The sequence below is a fragment of the Erpetoichthys calabaricus genome, chromosome 2 (genome assembly GCF_900747795.2).
Source record: "Erpetoichthys calabaricus chromosome 2, fErpCal1.3, whole genome shotgun sequence".
NCBI lineage: Eukaryota > Metazoa > Chordata > Cladistia > Polypteriformes > Polypteridae > Erpetoichthys > Erpetoichthys calabaricus.
In genome coordinates this window covers 32995244-33016859 of record NC_041395.2, presented here as the reverse complement: position 1 = coordinate 33016859, position 21616 = coordinate 32995244, and the positions used below count along the sequence as shown (strand labels likewise).

Genomic DNA, 21616 nt, shown 5'->3' with positions numbered 1-21616 from the left:
CCTGATAAGTTTATTCAGGCATTGTGGTTCTTTTGAGCTCAGTTGGCTTCCCTGGGAGACTGCAGCTTAGAACAACACACTGGCTACTATGGACTGGTAGAACATTTCCATCAGCTTACTCCATACATCAAAAGACCTGAGTCTCCTTAGCAAGAACCGATTGCTCTGGCCCTGCTTAAACAGTGCCACTGTGTTGTGACATCAGTCCAGTTTGTTGTTTACGTATTAAGCAAATTATTATTTCATCAATCTTTCTTTTCAGAAATGTAAATTCTTGCTTTTCAAGTTAACTTGGTATTTTAATTTGAAATTTTAATTTTACTCTTTGCAGCATCGTTCAAAAATGTGGAACCAAAAATTATTCTTGTAGCTTCCAAAAGTGAAGGTACTTCAGAAGAAAGAAGACTCCTGTGCATGGTCTCTGAATTTAGCCCCAAAGACATGACTATCAAGTGGTATAAAGATGACCAGACTGAAGATAAGGGGGTGACGACCTTCAAGCAGACAATGAGTCAAGATGGGCTCTTCAATCAGATTAGCCAGCTCATAGTTAAAGACACTGAATGGAAGATGGGACACGAGTACAGGTGTGAAGCAAAAGGGAAATTGGGGAAACCCGTGAGTAAGAGCATCAGTAAATGCACAGGTGAGTCCCCATAATGTTGTAACTAGAATTAATGCTATATATATATATATAAACATCCACGCATGGAAATGTGTGTGTCTGTCCAGCCCGGAAGTGAGAGGTGGAGTTGGGGTAAGGGCTCCACCTCTGAGGATACGCAAGCGAGGCCAGCACGATGGCAAAACGAAACCTCCAAAGAAAGAGTCACTCACTTAGCAGCAAATGCAGAAGTGAGGTGAGCACATCAGCAAAACAGTACCCTTTTTACTTTTCCTCCCGCTGGTAATACACAAGCGAGGCAACAGGAATCCTCCTACGAGGTGATGGCGAGTAGTTCCTTTCAATTACCTGACATCTCTACATTTCAATTTGTTTTTCTAACAATTTCAAAAGTTTCTAGGACCCCATGCTTTTTACAGGACAGGCTTACACAGTTAGTATCTCTTATATGTATTTCTCTTCTGGTTCGTCCTGCTTCCACTTCAAAACCAGTCCCGCTCACACACAGCTGACACGGCATTTCTCGATTTCTGTTCGTCCTCTTCCAAACCCTTCCCCATGCTGCCTGCGGCTCCTGTGTCTTTATAACAGCTTCTTGCACAGCAAACATCAGAAAATTATCGTGAACACATTCGAGAATACAACTCTTCTCTAGCGTTTGCTTCCATGGGTGCACAGATAACTCAACCTCCTGGCCACGGACCATACTGTTTTAAAATACACGGGCAAATCTCTCTACTATACGCTAACACTTCTACCTCTCCAGGATATGGACAGTTTTATGTTTTTGACACAAGCGCAAGCTACTGAAGTACGCTTAAAAAATAAAGCAAACTCTGCATGCAGCGAAATTTACTTCTCCAGCTAGATTCCATGCTCAGAACCATCAACCCCTTCGCTAAATCATACAAACACATGCATTAAAACACTCAGTCCAATCTAACAGCATCTCTATGAATGGTTTTTAAGGAAAACCCTAGGCAGGATTTATGACGATACAATGCCCCGACATGTCACACCGATATTGCAGCGATTTTCGTCGGAGATGATGGCGAACTGCCTGCCGAAAGGGACATTTGCATCTATCCCACAGGCAACTCCTGTAAACAGATTTCCACGCTCAATATTTTCAATTGTGAATTGCGATGCTATGGGAGACATATGGCTTTTAACAGAAGCTCTTTAAATAAATAAATAAATAAATAAACACTTTGGTCTCAACACACACCAGTATGACTACAAAGCAACAAAATTAAAAAGAAAGGAAAACAGTCCCAGTGAGGCATTACGCAGATGTATTGCTGTTGGTATAAAGGAGCCCCCTGAGAGTGTTTCTTGACACACTTCTGCTGAATGATTAATTGGCTGAAAGCCCTCAGTGTTAGTGTGTCAGAGAGAGGAAGTGCAGCATTGTTCATAATGGTACTCGGTTTTGTTTGTTCTTTATTTCTCCTTATACAATTTCTTGCATTAGGAATTTGTTGGTTTTCGCATACCCCTTGGAGTCAGAGCGCAGGCTCAACCATTGTACAGCGCCCCTGGAGCAATTACAGGTTAAGGGCTTTGCTCAAAGGCCCAGCAGAGTAGGTTATCTTTTTTGGCAGTGATGGGGATTCGAACCTGCAACCTTCTGGATACCAGCACAGATCCTTAGCCTCAGAGCCACCACTCCACCCTTAATTTTATCTCCTTCCCTAGGACCTCCTTGGGGTCCAGAGTGCATTCCATAACTGAGCTCACTCTTTTAATTAGTGTGCTGATTTGGTGACATTGTGTTGCATTTGGTGTTGTTTTAGGTGCTTGCAATGTTCTCTGAGCAGGCCTATTTTTTGTGCCATCTTTGGTTGCTTTAATCAGAGCTAAAGTACAACAGTTACAGCAGTTTTCAGCAGATAGGTGCATTGTTTTAAATGTCACAATTATAAAAGGCAATTTTATGTACTATATGTTTTGGCAGTTGATCTTTCAATGTGTTTTATGGTTTGTGAATATAATCAACTTTGTATGTACAGTAGACGTTTGGTCTATTGTGTAAATATTGGTAGAAAATACTAGCATGTTAGACACTTCAAGAAAATCCATGGAAATAGAATAAATGGAGAGTTCAAAAAAGTCTGTTACCAACCTGAAAACAATACACCTGATTGGTGGGGTCTGAGATAAAAACACTGCAAAAAGCAATGTGAAAGTAGAGTGTATTCCTGAAAAACAAACTTGGAAGACTGCAAACAAAGTGCCTGCTCACACTGCAACAATTTTACAATTTTTATGAAAGCTGCTTTTGACAAGGATGTTTGTGACATTTTGCTCCAACATCTTAAAGACATTTCAGCCTCAACTTCTGTTTTGGTGTTGTTCTGTTCTTATCTCAGTGGTCAGAACAACAACAACAACAACATTTATTTCTATAGCACATTTTCATACAAAAAAAGTAGCTCAAAGTGCTTTACATAATGAAGAAAATAAAAATAAAAGACAAAGTAAGAAATTAAAATAAGACAACATTAGTTAACATAGAATAAGAGTAAGGTCCGATGGCCAGGGAGGACAGAAAAAAAAAAAAAAAAACTCCAGACGGCTGGAGAAAAAAATAAAATCTGTAGGGGTTCCAGGCCACGAGACCGCCCAGTCCCCTCTGGGCATTTTACCTAACATAAATGAAATAGTCCTCTTTGTCTTTAGGGTTCTCGCAGAAGGACTTGATGATGATGGTCATGTAGACTTCTGGCTTTTAATCCATCAATGTTGGAACATAGGGTGGCACGGTGGCGCAGTGGTAGCGCTGCTGCCTCGCAGTTAGGAGACCCGGGTTCGCTTCCCGGGACCACCCTGCATGGAGTTTGCATGTTCTCCCCGTGTCTGTGTGGGTTTCCTCCCACAGTCCAAAGACATGCAGGTTAGGTGGATTGGTGATTCTAAATTGGCCCTAGTGTGTGCTTGGTGTTTGTGTGTGTCCTGCGGTGGGTTGGTTCCCTGCCTTGTGCCCTGTGTTGGCTGGGATTGGCTCCAGCAGACCCCCGTGACCCTGTGTTCGGATTCAGCGGGTTGGAAAATGGATGGATGGATGTTGGAACATTATGGTGAGGTTCAGAATCTGACAGCATGGTGCAACACCAACAACCTGGTCTTAAATACCAAAAAGACAAAAAAAAGTTATTCTGGACTTTAGGACCACTAAAAAGACCAATCACAATCCGATAACGATCAATGCAGATGCCGTGGGGAGAGTTTCCAGCTTTAAGTTTCTAGGAGTCACCATCTCAGAGGACCAGTCCTGGGCTGACAACAACTTGGCTATAATAGGCAAAGAACAACAACGCCTCTATTTTCTCACAAAGCTAAGGAGAGCTGACCTCCCCCAGAAGCTGCTGGTTCATTTCTACAGATGCACTATAGAGAGCATCTTAACCAACTGCATGATGGCCTGGTACAACAGCTGCACCAAGGCTGCTAAAGAAGCCCTGCAGCGGGTCGTAAAAACAGCAGAGGCCATTATTGGGATTGAACTGCCATCACTCGAACTCTTGTATAAGACTCGCTGTGTGAGAAGGGCCAAAAACATTCTCAAGGACAAAACTCATCCTGGAAATTCTTTGTTTGAGCTCCTCCCGTCAGGTCAATCCGTGTACGCACAAACAGACTAAAAAATAGGTTTTTCCCATCTGCCATAAACTTTCTGAACTCTGAATCTCCTCAGTCTGAGATCATTTTTAATTGAACATGTGCAATAAGCTCTACTGGTAATGTGCAATATACTAATGTAATACAATATAGAATATGTAATGTACTATTCATTAACAGGTGCAATAACAATTTATGCTGCTGTACTTTGAACAATAATAATTTGTTCTGGTTACTTGATCACTTAACACTGTATACAACATATTTGGAATTAGTTGACTTTTTTTAAATGTACCTTGGGGCTGTCACAAAAAGTAATCTTGTTGTGTTACACAATGACAATAAAGTACTTGAACTTGAACTTGAACCCAAGAAACCAGTCTGTGCAAGCACATTGCTGTTAAGCTTTAAACAAACAAGCATTTTGAGAGATTTGTTCATGCTGCAACGACATTGCACAGATAGCCTAACAGTCAAAATATTCGCTTGACGAGCGTCTGTAATGCAGGTGCACAGAGGAGGTCCTCGGCCACTGGCGCCAGCAGACTGTATGTTGACGATTCCTGCTGCCAGTATTGAAGCAGTGACATGCGCTGAGGTTCGTGAGGCACTGACTCCTTCAGAATCAGATTTACAAATATATGAACCCATATCTTATTCACTATTCGATTGGCAGTCAGCATGCACATTGACTACTGGTTATGTTTAATATCTCATCAGCATTCTTTACATACATATTTGGCTAAGAAAGAACGTTACATTTATAGTGGTGAGAGAGAACGGAGAGAGCGTATTTGTTCTGCACCCTCCATATGTTCTAAATTTGCCATTGCAATTTCACAATTCATACTCATTCAAAACAAATGAAAGTATAGAGTGGTGTACAAAAAACGGATTTCAATTTTGATCTTAAATGAAATATTTAGTTGTTTTTAAAAGATTTTAATTCTTATGCTTTAATCAATTTTAATACAGACTGTTCAACAAAAGGATAACAAGAAAAACAAACAAATATTTTATTTAAGGTCAAAATTTAGTCTTTAAATATTGGATTTTTTTCTTAGTCTGATCCCATTTTTTATAAAATTGAAAACCATTTATGGTCTTACCTTTATTTGTAAATGAAGTCCATGCGCCTATCCTCCACAAAAATCTCCGGCACTTTCTTGTAAATGTCCTCCTTGTTTTCCTTTAGTTTTAAAAGTCTTAATCTTACATTTTGAAGTTGGAAGAAAAAATAAAAATAAACGGACCGCTGCAGTGCCCTTGACTTTCTGATATCGCTAACTTATTGGTGCATCTGCGTAGAAGAACAGCAGCAAAGAGGACCTGTTGGGCTCACATGCACCCCCTTCTGTACGTCACAGTACTGTCTGCCTCACCTTGTGCCTTTTCACTGCGGTTTTATGTCCGATCATCAAAACTAAACATTTCACACACATTCATTAAAGATATTAGCCAGACTGTGGAAAGTCAGGGTGTATAATAAACATGTCTGCAAACTTTATATTGGTGACATACAGAGAGACAGCAACAGGCAGGTGCCAATTGCATGCATCAACCCCTTGTGTGAGGGAGAGCGCAGTCTGAGGTGAGGTGAGGCTTGTCTCGTCGCACCTCGCATTTCTCCCTTATATTTGATCAGGACATTCACAAAATTGCACGTCCCTGTACTGAAGTGCCGTCCTGGTGCCAGAGAAGTGCTGGACTTACACTAAGTACTGATCCAGCTGGTCCTGCACTGAAACTCCGAGACTCTTTTCTTCTTCTCGCATGCTACATTTGCTTTTATTATCATCTGTGCTGTAATTAAATTATTTCCACATGTTACTTTCTTGCTTTCTACCCACAAACATCTGTGCAAAACTTGCCATCGGGAACCACACGTGCTTACTGCTTCAACCCAACAAACTAAATGTACTCAACAAACAAACAACGGTCCTTTATGGAAGTTGCACCACGTGACTATAGTAAGCCCAATGTGCAAGATCACCGCATAGTGAACAGCGCAACGTAACTGAACGCTCAGGGTGACTGAACTGGATTGAACGAAAATACTATTGCTGTTTTTTTCGTTTTTACTCAATTTTCGTTCTCATTTTAGTTCGTTCACATATCACTAATTTTTATTTTTATTTAGTTTTAGTTTCTCTGTTTGCCTTAATTTCAGTTCTCGTTCTTGTGAAACTAAAATCAATATTTTTAGTTTTAGTTCTCATTTTCGTTATGAAAATATCACTGCAATCCACTTCTGGTGCCGTTGTTCACATCTTCATTCCCCTTCTTGAATCTCTTATTCCACTCGAAGACACTTGACTTTTTCATAGCGGCCTGATTATTTGCAACTTTTAATATCTCCAGCATTTCAGTAGCACAGATTACACTGCACGGTCGTCTGAGGAATCAAAGTGTCATATCCTGTATTTGTTACCCATTAGCAAAATTCTAGTATCAGTACAGTGTGTCCTTTCAACGTTATGTTAATTTACTATTGAAGCTCAATCGTTAGACAGCAATGTAGAAAGAAACTATTTTAATTTGTCCAGATAAATAAGGCTGGTGTTATCAAATCACTGTTTATGGCTTTCCTACTACTTTGTCCACTCTGTTTATGTTTTATGATCAAAACTGATCTTATTCACTTTCTTCTTCGGATTATAGTATATAGTCTATAATACTACTATCTGCAAAACATAATTTTTCTAGCTTTGAAAAGTTTCCAAAATTAGACTATTTTTGTCATTGATTGAGGTACATGGTTCATATCATCATGTCTTAAATATTGCCAATGTCTGTCTTCCACTAAAGATCATCCAGAAGTTAAAATTGCTATAAACAATACTGCAAATGTTTTCTTCTTCCAAATATTATAGTGTTATCATCCCTGTTTTACTTACTATTAGAAGAGCGGACAAATTTCAAGATATATTATCTTATTTATGAATTCATTGATGCTTGTACTTGTGCCTACACTCTTAAAACTACTGGTTCTTTAATGGCTCTTTATGGTCTTTACTGGGTTGTATGGTTCCTCATAGAACTATTGCTTGACAAAGCACCATTTCATTCTGAGAAGAGTTCTTTGCATATGAAGTTGGTTCTTTGTTTTTTGAAAAATTTCCTAATAAGTACAAAAAACCTGAAATCTTTAATGTATGGTAAGCAATCTAGCAGGACACTAACAGATTAAGAAACCCTAGTTATGGTATTGTATGCAGCAAAAGTCTTTTTAAAATCATGAGCCATTGGTATTTCACCAAGCTGTTACCACCTATTCATGGTTATCTACTGCATGGAGCCTGTTACAGATTAAAAAGGAATTAAGGTTCTTTCTGGAACCAAAAATGGTTCCCCTATGACATCCTTCTGAAGACCCACGTAGGCACCTTTACTTTTAAAAGTGGACCTCCAGGACCACCTTACTACACATACACAGCTAGGTTCTCTCAGAAAAGGATAATCAAATCTTCTTGTTCTAATCTAATGACAATGCTACATGCATTTGGACTGCTCTTTGGTTGAAAATCCATTATGATTTTTGCATTAACGTGTATTTATTAATTTTAGGAATGTTGATATTAAGGGTAGTAGAATTGTTAGTGCTCACTGATCAAGCATGTCATGCCTGTACAGAGTCTGCAGTTTGTCCACATTTCTTTGTAGATTATTTTCATCCCGTTTTTCTTTGTACATTCTCAACGCCATGAGTGTGTTTTTTCTGCCTTTGAGAGCGTGTGTACTTGAGTGAGTCCTAAGAAAAACTGGCACCACATCCAGAATTGCTGTGTTATGTACAGTTTTGCTGGGGTAGGCTCCAGCTCCTCTAGAGAGTGAGTTAAGGAAGTCTTTAAAATTGTATGTTCTGTTAAGTTGAGTTAACTTTGTTGTGTACTTATGTTATTACTAGTGATGAGTTCTAGTTTCATGAGTTTGGCAAAATCATGTAAATGTTTGGTAATTTTGCTGAACTTCGTAAAATGCATTAAAGTCAAAGGGGAAGGAGGAACTGAACTAGTGTTGAGTGGATTATAATGGTGCAATGTTGTTTTATTTGTCCCTGTGTGGTAGGGAAGCATCTTCCAACTATGTTGGACCAATCATTGTGGCCAAAAATGTGGCCTGAGCTATGAGACAGCAGTGCTAACTACTCTGCTACTATACCTCAAATAACAAAGGACGCAGAAGAACGTCAACCACAAAGAAAATACAACAAATGATCACAAACTAGCAATAAGTAAAGAAAATGCCATTGTGCTCACAAAGTTCCATTTCTTGTGGCACTAATTGGCTATGCCATAAAGCAATGGCATGGGACTCACTTGTTCCATCTGCCATATCTTTTTTGTTACTGATCTATCTATCTGTGCAGATGCTTTGCACTTCTTCCTTTAATCAAAATGATAAAAAGCCTTGTAAAAAGTAGTAAATATTTTTTTAACAGAGTCCCATATGTTTTCTGGCTCTGGGAGGAGCAAAGTCCTGGCTCCCTTAAGACTTATTTTGACTGCTTCCACACAGCATGGCTAATTATGCATGCACTCAGCCCACATCCACTTTCTTTATATTGATCCGGCACACAGACTCAAGGATCGCTTTGCCCTACTGTGGTACTCTGTGCCAGCAATTCTCTGTTTCAGCTTCAGAGTTCTGGCAGAGCATGTGATGCAACAGATCAGAATTATATACCTGGGGGCTATCCCTGTCAGTACCAGATCTGCGCCTAATAGCAAGGAGCATAATTATGCTTAATTCAGCAGGAACACACGAGAAATGTGGCAGACTAAATTTATTGTAAGTAAATGTAAAGTATTTTATGTAAGTCTAAAATTGTTAGATTTGAATACACATTGGGAGGTCTGAAACTTGAAAATACCTGTTATGAGAATTACCTGGGAGTCATAGTGACTCGTCACTACCTAAATCAAGACAATGTACAGAAGCAATTAAAAAACTAATTGGATGTTTGTTTATACATCATGATGTGTGGAGTACAAGTCGAGGGTGGTTACACTTTAGTTATATAATACGCTAGTGAGGCCTCACCTGTGAATAGTTTAGATCTCCATATTATAAAAAGGTATACCAGCGCCTGAGAAAGTTCTGAGAAAAGTAACTTGTCTTATTCCAGGAGTAAGAGATAAGTGCTGTGGGGGGAGATTGAAAGAGCTGAACCTGTTCAGTTTAAGAAGCAGAGATTATGAAGAGACAAGATTGAAGTGTTTAAAATTATGAAAGGAATTAGAACAGTACATCCGATTTGTTACTTTAAAATTAATTCTACAACAAGAACATGGGGGCATGGTTGGAAACTTGTTAAGAGAAAATGTTAAACAAATGTTAGAAAGTTTTTCTTCACGCTAAGAACCGTCGACCAAGTAGTGTGGTGGAGATCAGGACTTTAGGGACCATTGGATCTCAACTTATTTTGGACAATCTGGGTGTTTAGGATGAATGAACTTGTTGGGACGAATGGCCTAATCTATTCTCTTTATGGTCAGGTAGTGTACACCTTAAATGTAAATCTAGCTGGAATACATAGCAGACAGTGACATCACGCATGTGCAGAGCTGATTGGGATGTGATGTAAAATGTGAGATGGAGTATGTTTGTGGTATGCATAAGTGATCAGGTAGTGACATCCCCATATAACATGGCTACTACAGTTCTACAATGTCATGCTGGCCTCACAAAGAATCATGGGGAGCTGGGAAAAAAAAAGTTTGTCTAAGGTAGCTACACAGCAAATTTACAGAAACATTTTTGTCAAACAAAGTAACTGGCAAACAGAGCATATTCACTTGCAAAAAATACTTTGGCCAACTTCAAAGATCAACAGTAGATATTACTATTTTTATTATTATCATTTTTTTTATTAATTTGTACTGATGCATAGATTTTAGCTTCTTCAACAAAACATCTCCCACCTTCTGTTGGTATTGCCAGACACACATGTTTGGGGAGCATTTTGAGGATTTTGGGAAAAGGAAATGTGAGGAAGACTGAGTCTGTGTCACCATTACTAACATATGTTCCATGTATACGCTTAGCATGGAATCAGACCAATGACCAATCAGATTGCTCTAAGGGTCAGGGTACACGGACCTTAGTGTTTTATTATATAACAGATATCTTTTGATCACATCATTGCTTCTGTTTTAACTGATTTTCTTATAAACCATTAAAAAACAAATTCCACATGGAATTACTTCATAACTTTGTATCGCTTTTTATGTGTTTTTCTCAGATTTAAGAAACTCATCTCTGAACACTGTGGTTCACCTTGTTCGGCCTTCAATTGAAGATGATTTCCATAACAAAAGCTTAAATGCAACTTGTATGATATATGGCCCTGACCTGGGAGGTATCACTGTTACCTGGAAGGTTAACAAAATAGTAAAAATGGGAAAAACAAAGACATCAGACACTTTTGAGAATGGTACAGAGGTCACCACATCCATACTGGAAAAGATTGAAGATGCCTGGAAGAAGTTTGAAACAATTATCTGTGAAGTTAAACTCCCATGTAATGAGAAACAAATACATGAAGTGAGCAAAGTTAAAGGTAATGAGGTAATACTAACTAAAGTAATCACTGAACAATTGCAAAACATGAAATGGTCATATTAATTTTTCCTAATCTTTAAGAATATACAAATAGAATTACTGTGACAAATTGACTTAAAAAGGAAATGTGGCACAGGGGGAACTGAAGGATGGCACCCATAAACCAGCATTGGGTGGTTTGCAATTCCCAGCAGGGATGCCTTTTCTAGGATTTGCTTCTTTGCTGTTTGGTTGATAGTTAAACTGCATTTGCCAAATGGTGAATGAGTGCCGATAGATAGATAGATAGATAGATAGATAGATAGATAGATAGATAGATAGATAGATAGATAGATAGATAGATAGATAGGAAAGGGAGTATATAATAGATGGATAGACAGAACTCTATTTGGCTTTTCAGTAATTTAAATAAATAAATAAATACTTTGGTCTGAACAAAGAAGAATATTAAAAAGAAAGAGAAGTTCTGAACTTGGCTGTCCCAGTCCCACTGAGGTGCTTTACAGGTTTATTGCTGCTGGCATAAAGGAGACTCCATAGCATTTCTTGACACACTTCTGCTGAATAACTAATTGGCTGAAAGTTCTCCGTATTAGTGTGTCACAGAGAGCATGTGCAGAATTGTTGTAACTCTCTCCTTTGCTACAACCTCCAGGGGGTTCAGAGTGCATCTTATAACCGAGTCTGCCCTTTAAACTGTTTTAATAATTGGGTGTCCTTTTCAAGGTGTCCTCCTCCCTTGCACCTGTGGTTACAAAAGTAGATTCCAGCTCCTTGTGTCCCTGACAAAAATAAGCAAATTTAGGAAATCATTAATTAATTAAATCATTAATTAATTAATTAATTAATTAAAGTTGCAAGAAGATAATAGTGCTTATAAAAAGTATTTACCTCTTTGGAAGTTTTTTCCTTTTATTATTATACAACATTAAATCACAATGGCACTTCTTTGACACTAATGAACAGAACAGGACCCTTTAACGTGAAAGTAAAAACAGATTTTGCATAAACAAAAATCATTAAAAAGGGTGAATAACTTCTGAAGGACAATTTGTGAGTGTTAAGTGACCAATTACATCATTAAGGACAGGAGATCCTCCCTCAAACAGCTCCTATGCCTTCCTTCTTGTGTCCAAATGTGGTTCACCAAGAGTGATGAGGCCACCCAGTGTACTGAGGAATGACATGCAGATGGGTGGAAGTCTACCACTGCCCCCCAGTTCTTTTGACCTCTCGACCAAAAAAAGAAATGTTGACCATCCTCACTGAGATGCTACATTCATTAAATAATCCAACATATTGTCCTCTCAGCCAGGTAAAGAACTTCTCCTCACTCCTGCCAAGTTGCCTGTCTATCAGTTTCCCTCACCCAGGCTAAGGAACAGTTCATCAATGACAATTTCCATATATATATATGGAAAATCCATTAGTTTAGGCCTGTAATCACCCAAGTGATTTGACAAAGTCCCAGGGAATAGTTGGGGAGCCAAACAGACAACCCCATTTAAATGACACCTTGTGTGTGATGGCACTGCATAAAAATAACAAAAAATGCCATTCCTCTACTCTTTAAATGTGCCTTCTTAGGCAGTCTTTCTATAGATCACTCCTAGAGTGGGCCAGTTTTGGGAGCTCTATCCTGGTAGATTTGAATCCAAGAAAATGGCCCTTCCTTCAGGGTCTGGCCAGCTTTTGTAAAGCTGCAACCAGAAGGGATGGGATCTTCTCTGTGTGCATCATATAGCTGCATTGGGCATCTTCTTGGCGCTAAGGAACAAAGAGACAGGACTGTTAGTGACAGGACCCCCTTGTGTTCATGAGTGGTATAACCTGCTTGGTTTGAGCCCAGAATATGATGCACAAGCACCAATGTGTGACACACCTGATAATTCTTCTTGAAGGAGACTTAGTACTAAAGCATACATTACAATATAGTATGTGATACAATATTAAATTAATAATGTACAATTCCCAGAATGTTTAATATTATAAAAAGCATACTCTAGGTAAAATTAAATGTTTGTTCTTTTTTGATTTTCAGTTCCCAAGAAGCCAAAGATTACAATTTTTGAGCCTTCAGAGGCAGAACTGTCCCGCTCCAGTCATGTTAATTTAGTCTGCTTAATTAACAGTTTTTACCCACCTGATATCTTTGTTCAATGGAAATGGAACAATTCCTTAATCAGTTCCAGCAATTACTCCAACAGTGAGGTTACGGCTGTTGAGAATATGGATGGAAGTGTGACATACAGCATGTACAGCAAACTTCAAGTTGAGAAAACACATTGGGGTGTGGGCTCCTGTTCTTGCATAGTAGGACATGAGTCTGAGAACCAGCTGATTTCTGAAACTATAACAAATGTGTTTGGTGAGTATGGCTTCATTTTCAGGAGACATTGTTTAGCATTTCTTTAACAGAATAAACATATTTTTGTACTTTCGAGTGGTAATTTAATGAATGAGATAAGGACAGAGTAACATTTCAGAATGTTATTTTGGGAATGAGTTCTTGACTAGTAGTGAGCTTAAAAAGAACATTAAAGTAAAGATTAAGTGATGAGTGAAACAGCAGAGTTTGCTTGTGTACAATTTTGTGAAATTACCCCTCAAATTTTTTTGACATGTAATTTCACAATTGCAAACTGCAAATGTTTTTAGTTTTTGTGCAAAGTTTTTTTGCAGTTGAAAACAAGGAATATTACTTTGAAAGGGCTATTTTGCACCCAAATCTACAGTTTGCTTTCTTGGCCACCTTTCAACTCTACCTGAACTTCCTCTGCTTCCTTCTTGCTCCACATGTCGTCATCTGTCTCATATGTTGTCAGCCTGCACATTCATGCTTCGTGTTCCACTTTGCTCCACTCATTTGGAGTCAGAGGTGACATTATTTGCACTCACTTTCCCTAACACTTTAAGCTGATCCAAGCCAGGATCTTTACAGTGTTTGCCAGTGGCCACATACCCAGGACAATAGATTTTAGCAGTGTGGGTACAGTAAGTGCTCTCTAGCCATGCCACGCATTTCATGCTATGTACAAAAATAAATTAAGCTATGCTTTTACATGTGGAGAGAAAGGCTGCAGATTAGATGAAAATATATATGTTGAAGGCATGAATTTTACTTGTTTCACATTTTTTTTTTGCAAAGCACTGCAAATTCAATTTTGAATGAATTGCTTCATTCATTATTAAAGATTACCATTCATGCATGTTTTGGTAGGTTCTCTTCATGTCGGCATGGGTTTCCTCTTACACTGCAATGTGGACGTGTGTGTTCACCTTATGATTGACTGGACAAATGTCCATGTATTGTTCCTGCCTTGAGTCCTTTGTTTGCTGGGAGAGACTCCAGCTGTCTTGCAACCCTACTCTTGATAAGTGGGTTAGGAAAATGGATGGATGGATATGTTTTTGCTCTGACTTACTTGAAGTAGATGGATGTCATCCAGCAGTCATACCACATGCACATCAGAACAGGTGATCCACCTGAAGCTTAGGTCTGACAAGTACTTGGATGGGAGACCAACCAGGAAAACCGTGGTTTGCTTTTGGAAGAGGTGCTGGCGAGACCAGCAGGTGGTGCTTACCCTGTGGTCTAAATGTGGATCCCAATGCAGTGACCGGGACAATAATTTTTATAAATGGTGTCATCTTTTGGAAGAGATGTAAAATCAAGGTCATAAAAGATCCCTGGGCATCTTTCGTAAAGAGTAGAGCGTATCCTAATGTCTTGACTAAATTGCTCACCTCAGCCTAGTCATTCTGGCCCCCTAATCACCCCCTGTCTCTAATTGGCTATCTCTCTCTCACCACTTCACCTCCTCATAGCTAATGTGTGGTGAGCATAACAGCAGAAAAATGGCTGCCGTTGCATCATCCAGGTGGATGCTACACATTAGAGGTGTTTAAAGTGGCTCCCCTTTCACAATGAAAATCACTTTGAGTAGCAATAAAAGTGCTATATAAATGTATAGAATTATTATTATTATTATTATCTTTCTGTTGAACCTTATTTTTAAAGAAATTTTAAAAATGCAATAAAATGAAACATACATTCTGTCCTCTCTTTTTGATGATTTTTGATGAATTATGTTTTAAAGTAGGTTTATTTTTCAACATCATAGACTATTCCTGTTTACTAGTTTTAATAATGGATATTCTTTTTTTCTTTAGAACCTATCATCCCAACTCGTCCTCGAGCTGTTATATTTCAATCTGAGACAGAGCTCATTTGCTTGGTTTATGGCTTCAGCCCAAAAGATATTCAAGTTAAATGGAGTTTAAAGAAAGGCGATAGCCTCAATTACACCACAGAGCATCCATCAAAAGGAAAAGATGGAAAATTCACTACTAACTCTAGAATCCAATTCTCGGAGAATGAATGGCTTCCTGGTATGGTTTATACTTGCTCAGTGGTCCATAACTCCACAAATACAAACCTCTCAGTGAATATATCTAAACAAGGTAAGGTTACAGAATGAATGTCTTAGTTGTTCTCTCCGAGTTACTTAGGCCTTGCTTTAATCATTCCTTCTAAGCGCCAAGTAAGCAATTACTCTGGAGATGAACATCAGGCACATGCTAAACTGTACCACTGGCTTGGTCAGGGCTCAAGCTGTATTTTTCGACCTTGACTCCTTTTCCATGCCAGTTCATTACAGTATACCATAATATGAAGGTAAGAGACAAAATGAAGGAAACCCCACTGTAAAGGAAAGATGATATCAAATGAAAATTAAGTCCTCCACTTTCCATGATGGTTAAGGTAATGGGTGACTCACTTCCACATTGTTTTGGCTAACATGTCTCAAAGAATATTTTAACAGAAAGGATTCTTGTTTTCTTCTGGAGCTTTGTTAACAAAGATTGTTCAACACAGTGATGTCTACTAGCAACCTAATGATGCCATTGACATCAAAGGTATAAACATCAGCAGATGAAGGCGACTGTGGAAGAAAAGGCAAGCAACCTGATTGTGATGCCAATGCACTGTTTCACGATACAGCAGAGAAACAGACAGTCAATCTTAGAAAAACGTAAAATCGAGCCAAGAACAGTCTGTTGAGAACTTCAGCGAGAGAAATAATGTGATTGGAATAAAAGGCACAAATGGCTGTTAGGGATCTCCTTTAAGTCCTTAACTCTTTGATCTGGTTATGGATGTCTTGAGTCATGCAATAAAAGCCTGATCCCCTGGTGTAGGCTTTTTGTTGACGACATTGTGTTGATATTGTGTTGTGCAGCACCAGAAAAGAGGAAGTGGAGAAGATGATGATGATCATTATTATTATTATTATTAGTCACAATTTTAGTAACAACCCAACACTAGTAGAGACTTTCAAAAAATATGTGTCAAGGGTTTATATTATACTAGCTGTGTAGGCCCGTGCTTTAAAAAGCCCAGGGTCCTAGAAACTATTGAAATTGTCAGAAAAGAATTGAAATGTAGAGACGTCAGGTAATTGAAAGGAACTACTCTGGGCATCTCCCTTCTAGGTTTCATTTTGCCGATGTGCTTGTCTCACTTGTGTAAGAGTTTCTCTCTTTTCTCGGTGGTTTTACTTTGGCAACAGAGTCGCTTTCTTCCTCCGACTCGTTAACTTGGGGCTGCCTTGCCGGCTCTCTGTGCTTCATGCTGTAGTAGCCTCGCACTTCCAGGCCGGACAGACAGACACATTTCCACACGCAGACATTTAGTTTTCTGTTTTCTCGGAGGCTGAGCCTTTACCCCGACTCCACCTCTCACTTCCGGGCCGGACAGACACACACACTTCCACGCGTAGACGTTTATATATAAGACAAGGGTATGTAAAGTTTTGAACAAGGACTTCAAGAGTAATTCAAGTTATCATTATGATTAATATCTGTTTAATAATGTACAATTCTGCGATGAAAAACTAGCTTTGTTTGATTATGAATTGTGTTTCCTATGATCAAAATGTGTTTCATATGGTCACTCATATTTTCTAAAAATGGAATGAATTTTATAAATGATTGCCAGCGTTATGTAAATATCTATACTGTGACTGACTCAATTCATGCGAGATGCCACAGTGTTCCATGACGTTTTCACTTTGTACATGTTGATCTGGAGATTACGTGCATCATACATAAAACTTGGCACTTTTTTTCAAAATATAGATCTTTGTTAAATGTTATTTATTTGAAAAAAGTATAAATTCAACAATTAATAAATATTTTTGCATTGTTACTAATTTTTGTCTAAATTTCTCTTAACAGAATTGACCTAAAAGTTTCACTTTTCTTTGAAAATTTCTCAGGGTCTGCAACAATTCAACAGCATTACTGCATGATGTAACCCGTCTGCTACTTTCTATTCATTTGTGGACAGTTTCATGTATCTAAACATTTACATGTCAATATTTTTCCTTTTTCAGAAATTGTAAAAGAGGAATACTTCTATGATGAAAGCACCATTTATATTGTTCCTGAAGATGATTTGCAAGGAATCTGGAACACTGCATGTACATTTATAATACTGTTCCTTGTTTCTTTTCTCTATAGTGCATTTCTCACAGTTATAAAGGTAAATATTGTTGGAGAAGTGAACACAAAGAAATCCTTCCATGTGTTAAGGTTTAAGGTTTTTATTTTGTTATTTTTATGCAAGAGAACATGAAGTTTGCCTGAGCATCACCTAAACTTGCCGAAAAAGAAAAAACTGTATAGCAGGAACAGATTGAAAGTTATTTAAAAAATGTTTGAAAACAATACTCAGCTAACTTCTAATAATCTGATTGTAGAGATTAGCCTAGACACTTACAAAAAAGATATGAAAAACTCCACATCTGTAAAATTTTTATTACCACTGACATATATATATATATATATATATATATGTCTTTAATATCCTAGGAACATCTGAGTACTGGGGTGTTTTCTGAACAAAGTTTTTTAGTGAAGCAGTATTTAGTTATATGAAATTAAATCAAATGTGAAAAATTGGCTGTGCACAAATTTGGGTCCCCTTGTAATTTTGCTGAATTGAATGTCTGTCACTGCTCAATGCTGATTACTTGTAACACCAAATTGGTTGGATGAGCTCGTTAAGCCTTGAACTTCATAGACAGGTCTGTCCAATCATGAGATATAAAGATATTTAAGGTGGTCAATTGCAAGTTGTGCTTCCCTTTGACTCTCCTCTGAAGAGTGACAGACAGCATGGGATCCTCAAAGCAACTCTCAAAAGATCTGAAAACAAAGATTGTTTGTTCAGTCTCCTGGTTTAGGGGAAGGCTACAAAAAGCTATCTCAGAGGTTTAAACTGTCAGTTTCAACTGTAAGGAATTTAATTAGGAAATGGAAGACCACAGGCACAGTTGCTGTTAAACCCAACAGGTCTGGCAGGCCAAGAAAAATACAGGAGCGGCATATGTGCAGGATTGTGAGAATGGTTACAGACAACACACAGATCACCTCCAAAGACCTGCAAGAACTTCTTGGTGCAGATGGTATATATGTACATTGTTCTACAATTCAGCACAATTTGCACAAAGAACATCTGTATGGCAGGGTGATGAGAAAGAAGCCCTTTCTGCACTCACGCCACAAACAGAGTCGCTTGTTGTATGCAAATGCTCATTTAGACAAGCCAGATTCATTTTGGAACAAAGTGCTTTGGACTGATGAGACAAAAATTCAGTTATTTGGTCATAACAAAAAGTGTTTTGCATGGCGGAAGAAGAACACCACATTCCAAGAAAAACACCTGCTACCTACTGTCAAGTTTGGTGGAGGTTCCATCATGCTGTGGGGCTGTGTGGCTAGTTCAGGGACTGGGGCCCTTGTTAAAGTTGAATTCAAGCCAATATCAACAAATTCTTCAGGATAATGTTCAAGCATCAGTCACAAAGTTGAGGTTACGCAGGGTTGGATATTCCAACAAGACAATGACCCAAAACACAGTTGGAAATCTATAAAGGTATTCATGCAGAGGGAGAAGTACAATGTTCTGGAATGGCCGTCACAGTCCCCTGACTTGAATATCGTCGAAAATCTATGGGATGATTTGAAGCAGGCTGTCCATGCTCGGCAGCCATCAAATTTAACTGAACTGGAGAGATTTTGTATGGAAGAATGGTCAGAAATACCTCCATCCAGAATCCAGACACTCATCAAAGGCTATAGGAGGACAGCGTCTAGAAGCTGTTAGATTTGCAAAAGGAGGCTCAACTAAGTACTGATGATAAACAAAAATCCAAAGAATTAAGAGGGGTACCCAAACTTTTTCATATGACTGTGTGTGTATATATATATATATATATATATATATATATATATATATATATATATATATATATATATATATATATATAATATATATAATATATTATATACATTTTTTTAATGAAAAAGCTGTACAGCCCTGGGAAAAAAATAATTTCTGGAGTGGTCAATGTGGATCTGATTTACTGAATGTAATCGCTGCATGTGATGGGTGTCTGTCAACAACTTCATTTTCATTTTTCTTCATTTTCATCAACATCATCCTCTGATACACACTTACTAAATCATCCACATTTTATACTTAAAAATACTTTACATTACATTTCAGAATACTGCAAGGTAATTCAATAAATGTATTTAAAATATATTTCTAAAAGTTGTAACATATCTTAAAAATATATATTTTATATGTCTTTCACTTTTGTAAAGGTTGCCATTTGACAAAGATTAAGGTTAATACAGAATCGTTTGTACTGGACAATATTCTTTTTCATGTGTCGAACTGTTTTCTAAGTTTTTGCTTTGTCTTCTGTTTCCTTTTCAGATTAGTAAATGAAGGCCTCCGTAGGAAATATACACAAAGGAAAAATAATCTAAGATTATAATAGTGAATTGGAAATGGAAGAGAATTTTCAAATTAAATGAGTCCTAAATTGAACACAAGCTTTCCATAAAGAGTGTAACAAAAACATGAAAAACATGCAAAATGCAAAACCTTTTTTGGACTTTGTAGGCTTTTCCCACTCTGTTATATTTTTATTCAGGCAGGGAAACTTCATTTATTGTGATATGTAACATAGACACTTTTTTAATGTTCAATGTTTCATTTATTATTATATCCTTGTCAAATCATAATTCATAGTCATACATTAATAGTTATCTATTTGTATATAAAATATTGAAAAAAGCATACATCCAGTATGATATTTTACAAGCTGTAAATGTGTGTAAACCCATTTTCTTTATTAAGTGTTCTAGCTTTGTATTTTATCAAAATTTACTCCAGATGCACTGTAGAAAATATTTTGTGCATTGTAAAGCATGTTTAATAATATTATCTGATTGATTTCAGCTATTAGTGTGGATTGCAAAAAGTTATCTTTTGTAATCTGTAACTTTAATTAAAGGTTTTGTGCGTGCTTCTTTTCTGGATCTTTAAATTACCTACCATATCACATTTAAACTAATTATTCATCAGAATTATCCTATCTATCTATCTATCTATCTATCTATCTATCTATCTATCTATCTATCTATCTATCTATCTATCTATCTATCTATCTGTAGCAAGTTGGCAGTGATTGCTGAAGAAGAATCCAGGAATAGTGCTTTGACATAGGAAGCAGGCTTATCAAGGAAAAAGCAGATAACCAGCAAAACATCTCCTTCACTTCAGTTTGCAGAGCGGTTATCTTGAATCATCTGTGATTAAAATATTTTTTTCTCCAAACGTTCACTGGAATGGGAATGAAAACCACTGACCTACAGTCATTAGACTGCTTGGCCTAGAAAATGACTGAGAAGTTAAGTTAAGAAATATGGGTTTTGCAGAAGCTCAATAATATATTATATTATATATATACTAGTCATTTAGCCCGTTACAATAATGGGCGCTAGAACAGTAGTGCGTAAACATTAGTAGGAACAGTCTATATTAAATGGCAAGGGACTTTGACCTCATTCTTTTTGTTGGTCGTATTTTTCTTTCTTTCAGACTTTCTTTTGTTGATGTTTACTTGCTGAGCTGACCGTTCTTCATGGGCTGCCGCCGTGTATTGTGTGTCTTTAATTTTCTGTGACAGTAATACTGTCTTGTACGTCCACTGGCTTGTACGTCCATAATATACCTTTAATTTTCTCTGGTGGTAATACAGGCGTGCGCGTCGGTAATATGCCTTTAATTTCCACTGGCTTGTATGTGGCTGTAATATGCGTCACTGTATTGTGTACCTTTAATTTCCTCTCGCAGTAATACTGGTTTGTATTTCCGTAAAACGCCTGTAACTTTTTGTGACAGTAATATCGCGCATCGCACCGTGCCCCGCGCATGCGCACTTCACCAGAAGACACACGCACACGGACACCTGGACGCACACAGGGATTTTATTAAAGAGGATTACAGTAGACCCCCGCAAAGTCGCGTTCAGAGTTCGCGGGCTCAGTCATTCATGGATTTTTCCTTAGAACCTAAATTGTTAGCAGAAACTGCAATATCCTCTGCAATTTTTGTGGCTTTTTTCATGGCAATACTGTACTGTAGAGAGAACAGGAAGCAACTGTAGCGGAAACACAGCTTGGGATGGTGAAAGTAGCCAATAGAATTTGAAACTGTGACTCCCAGCAGTCCCTGCAGTGGTTCTGATTGGTCTACTGCTGAGGGTGCTGGGGCTGTTGGGGTCAAAGGATGTCAGCGCGGCTTTTAAAAAGGGGGCCGGTGACCAAAAGCAAAAGAAAAAGTTTTTGTAATTTGTGTTTCAAGTTCCTGTCTCTCTGCCTGCCTTCTGTTGGGTTACCTGTACTTATTCGTTTTGTCCTGGATCGTTTCATGTTTGGCGTCTG

General features: G+C 38.0%; 1 protein-coding gene across 1 annotated transcript in view; it reads left to right on the top strand.

The window, feature by feature from the left end:
• Positions 1-20190, top strand: part of LOC114643912 (uncharacterized) — a 36317-nt gene extending 16127 nt beyond the window's left edge. The window contains exons 6-11 of the mRNA XM_028792266.2: positions 332-646; positions 10491-10808; positions 12852-13178; positions 14984-15274; positions 17209-17357; positions 19602-20190. Of these exons, the coding sequence (XP_028648099.2) occupies positions 332-646; positions 10491-10808; positions 12852-13178; positions 14984-15274; positions 17209-17357; positions 19602-19613 (1412 nt within the window). The 3' untranslated portion in view covers positions 19614-20190. The remainder of the gene's footprint in view (positions 1-331; positions 647-10490; positions 10809-12851; positions 13179-14983; positions 15275-17208; positions 17358-19601) is intronic.
• The last annotated feature ends 1426 nt before the right edge of the window (positions 20191-21616 follow it).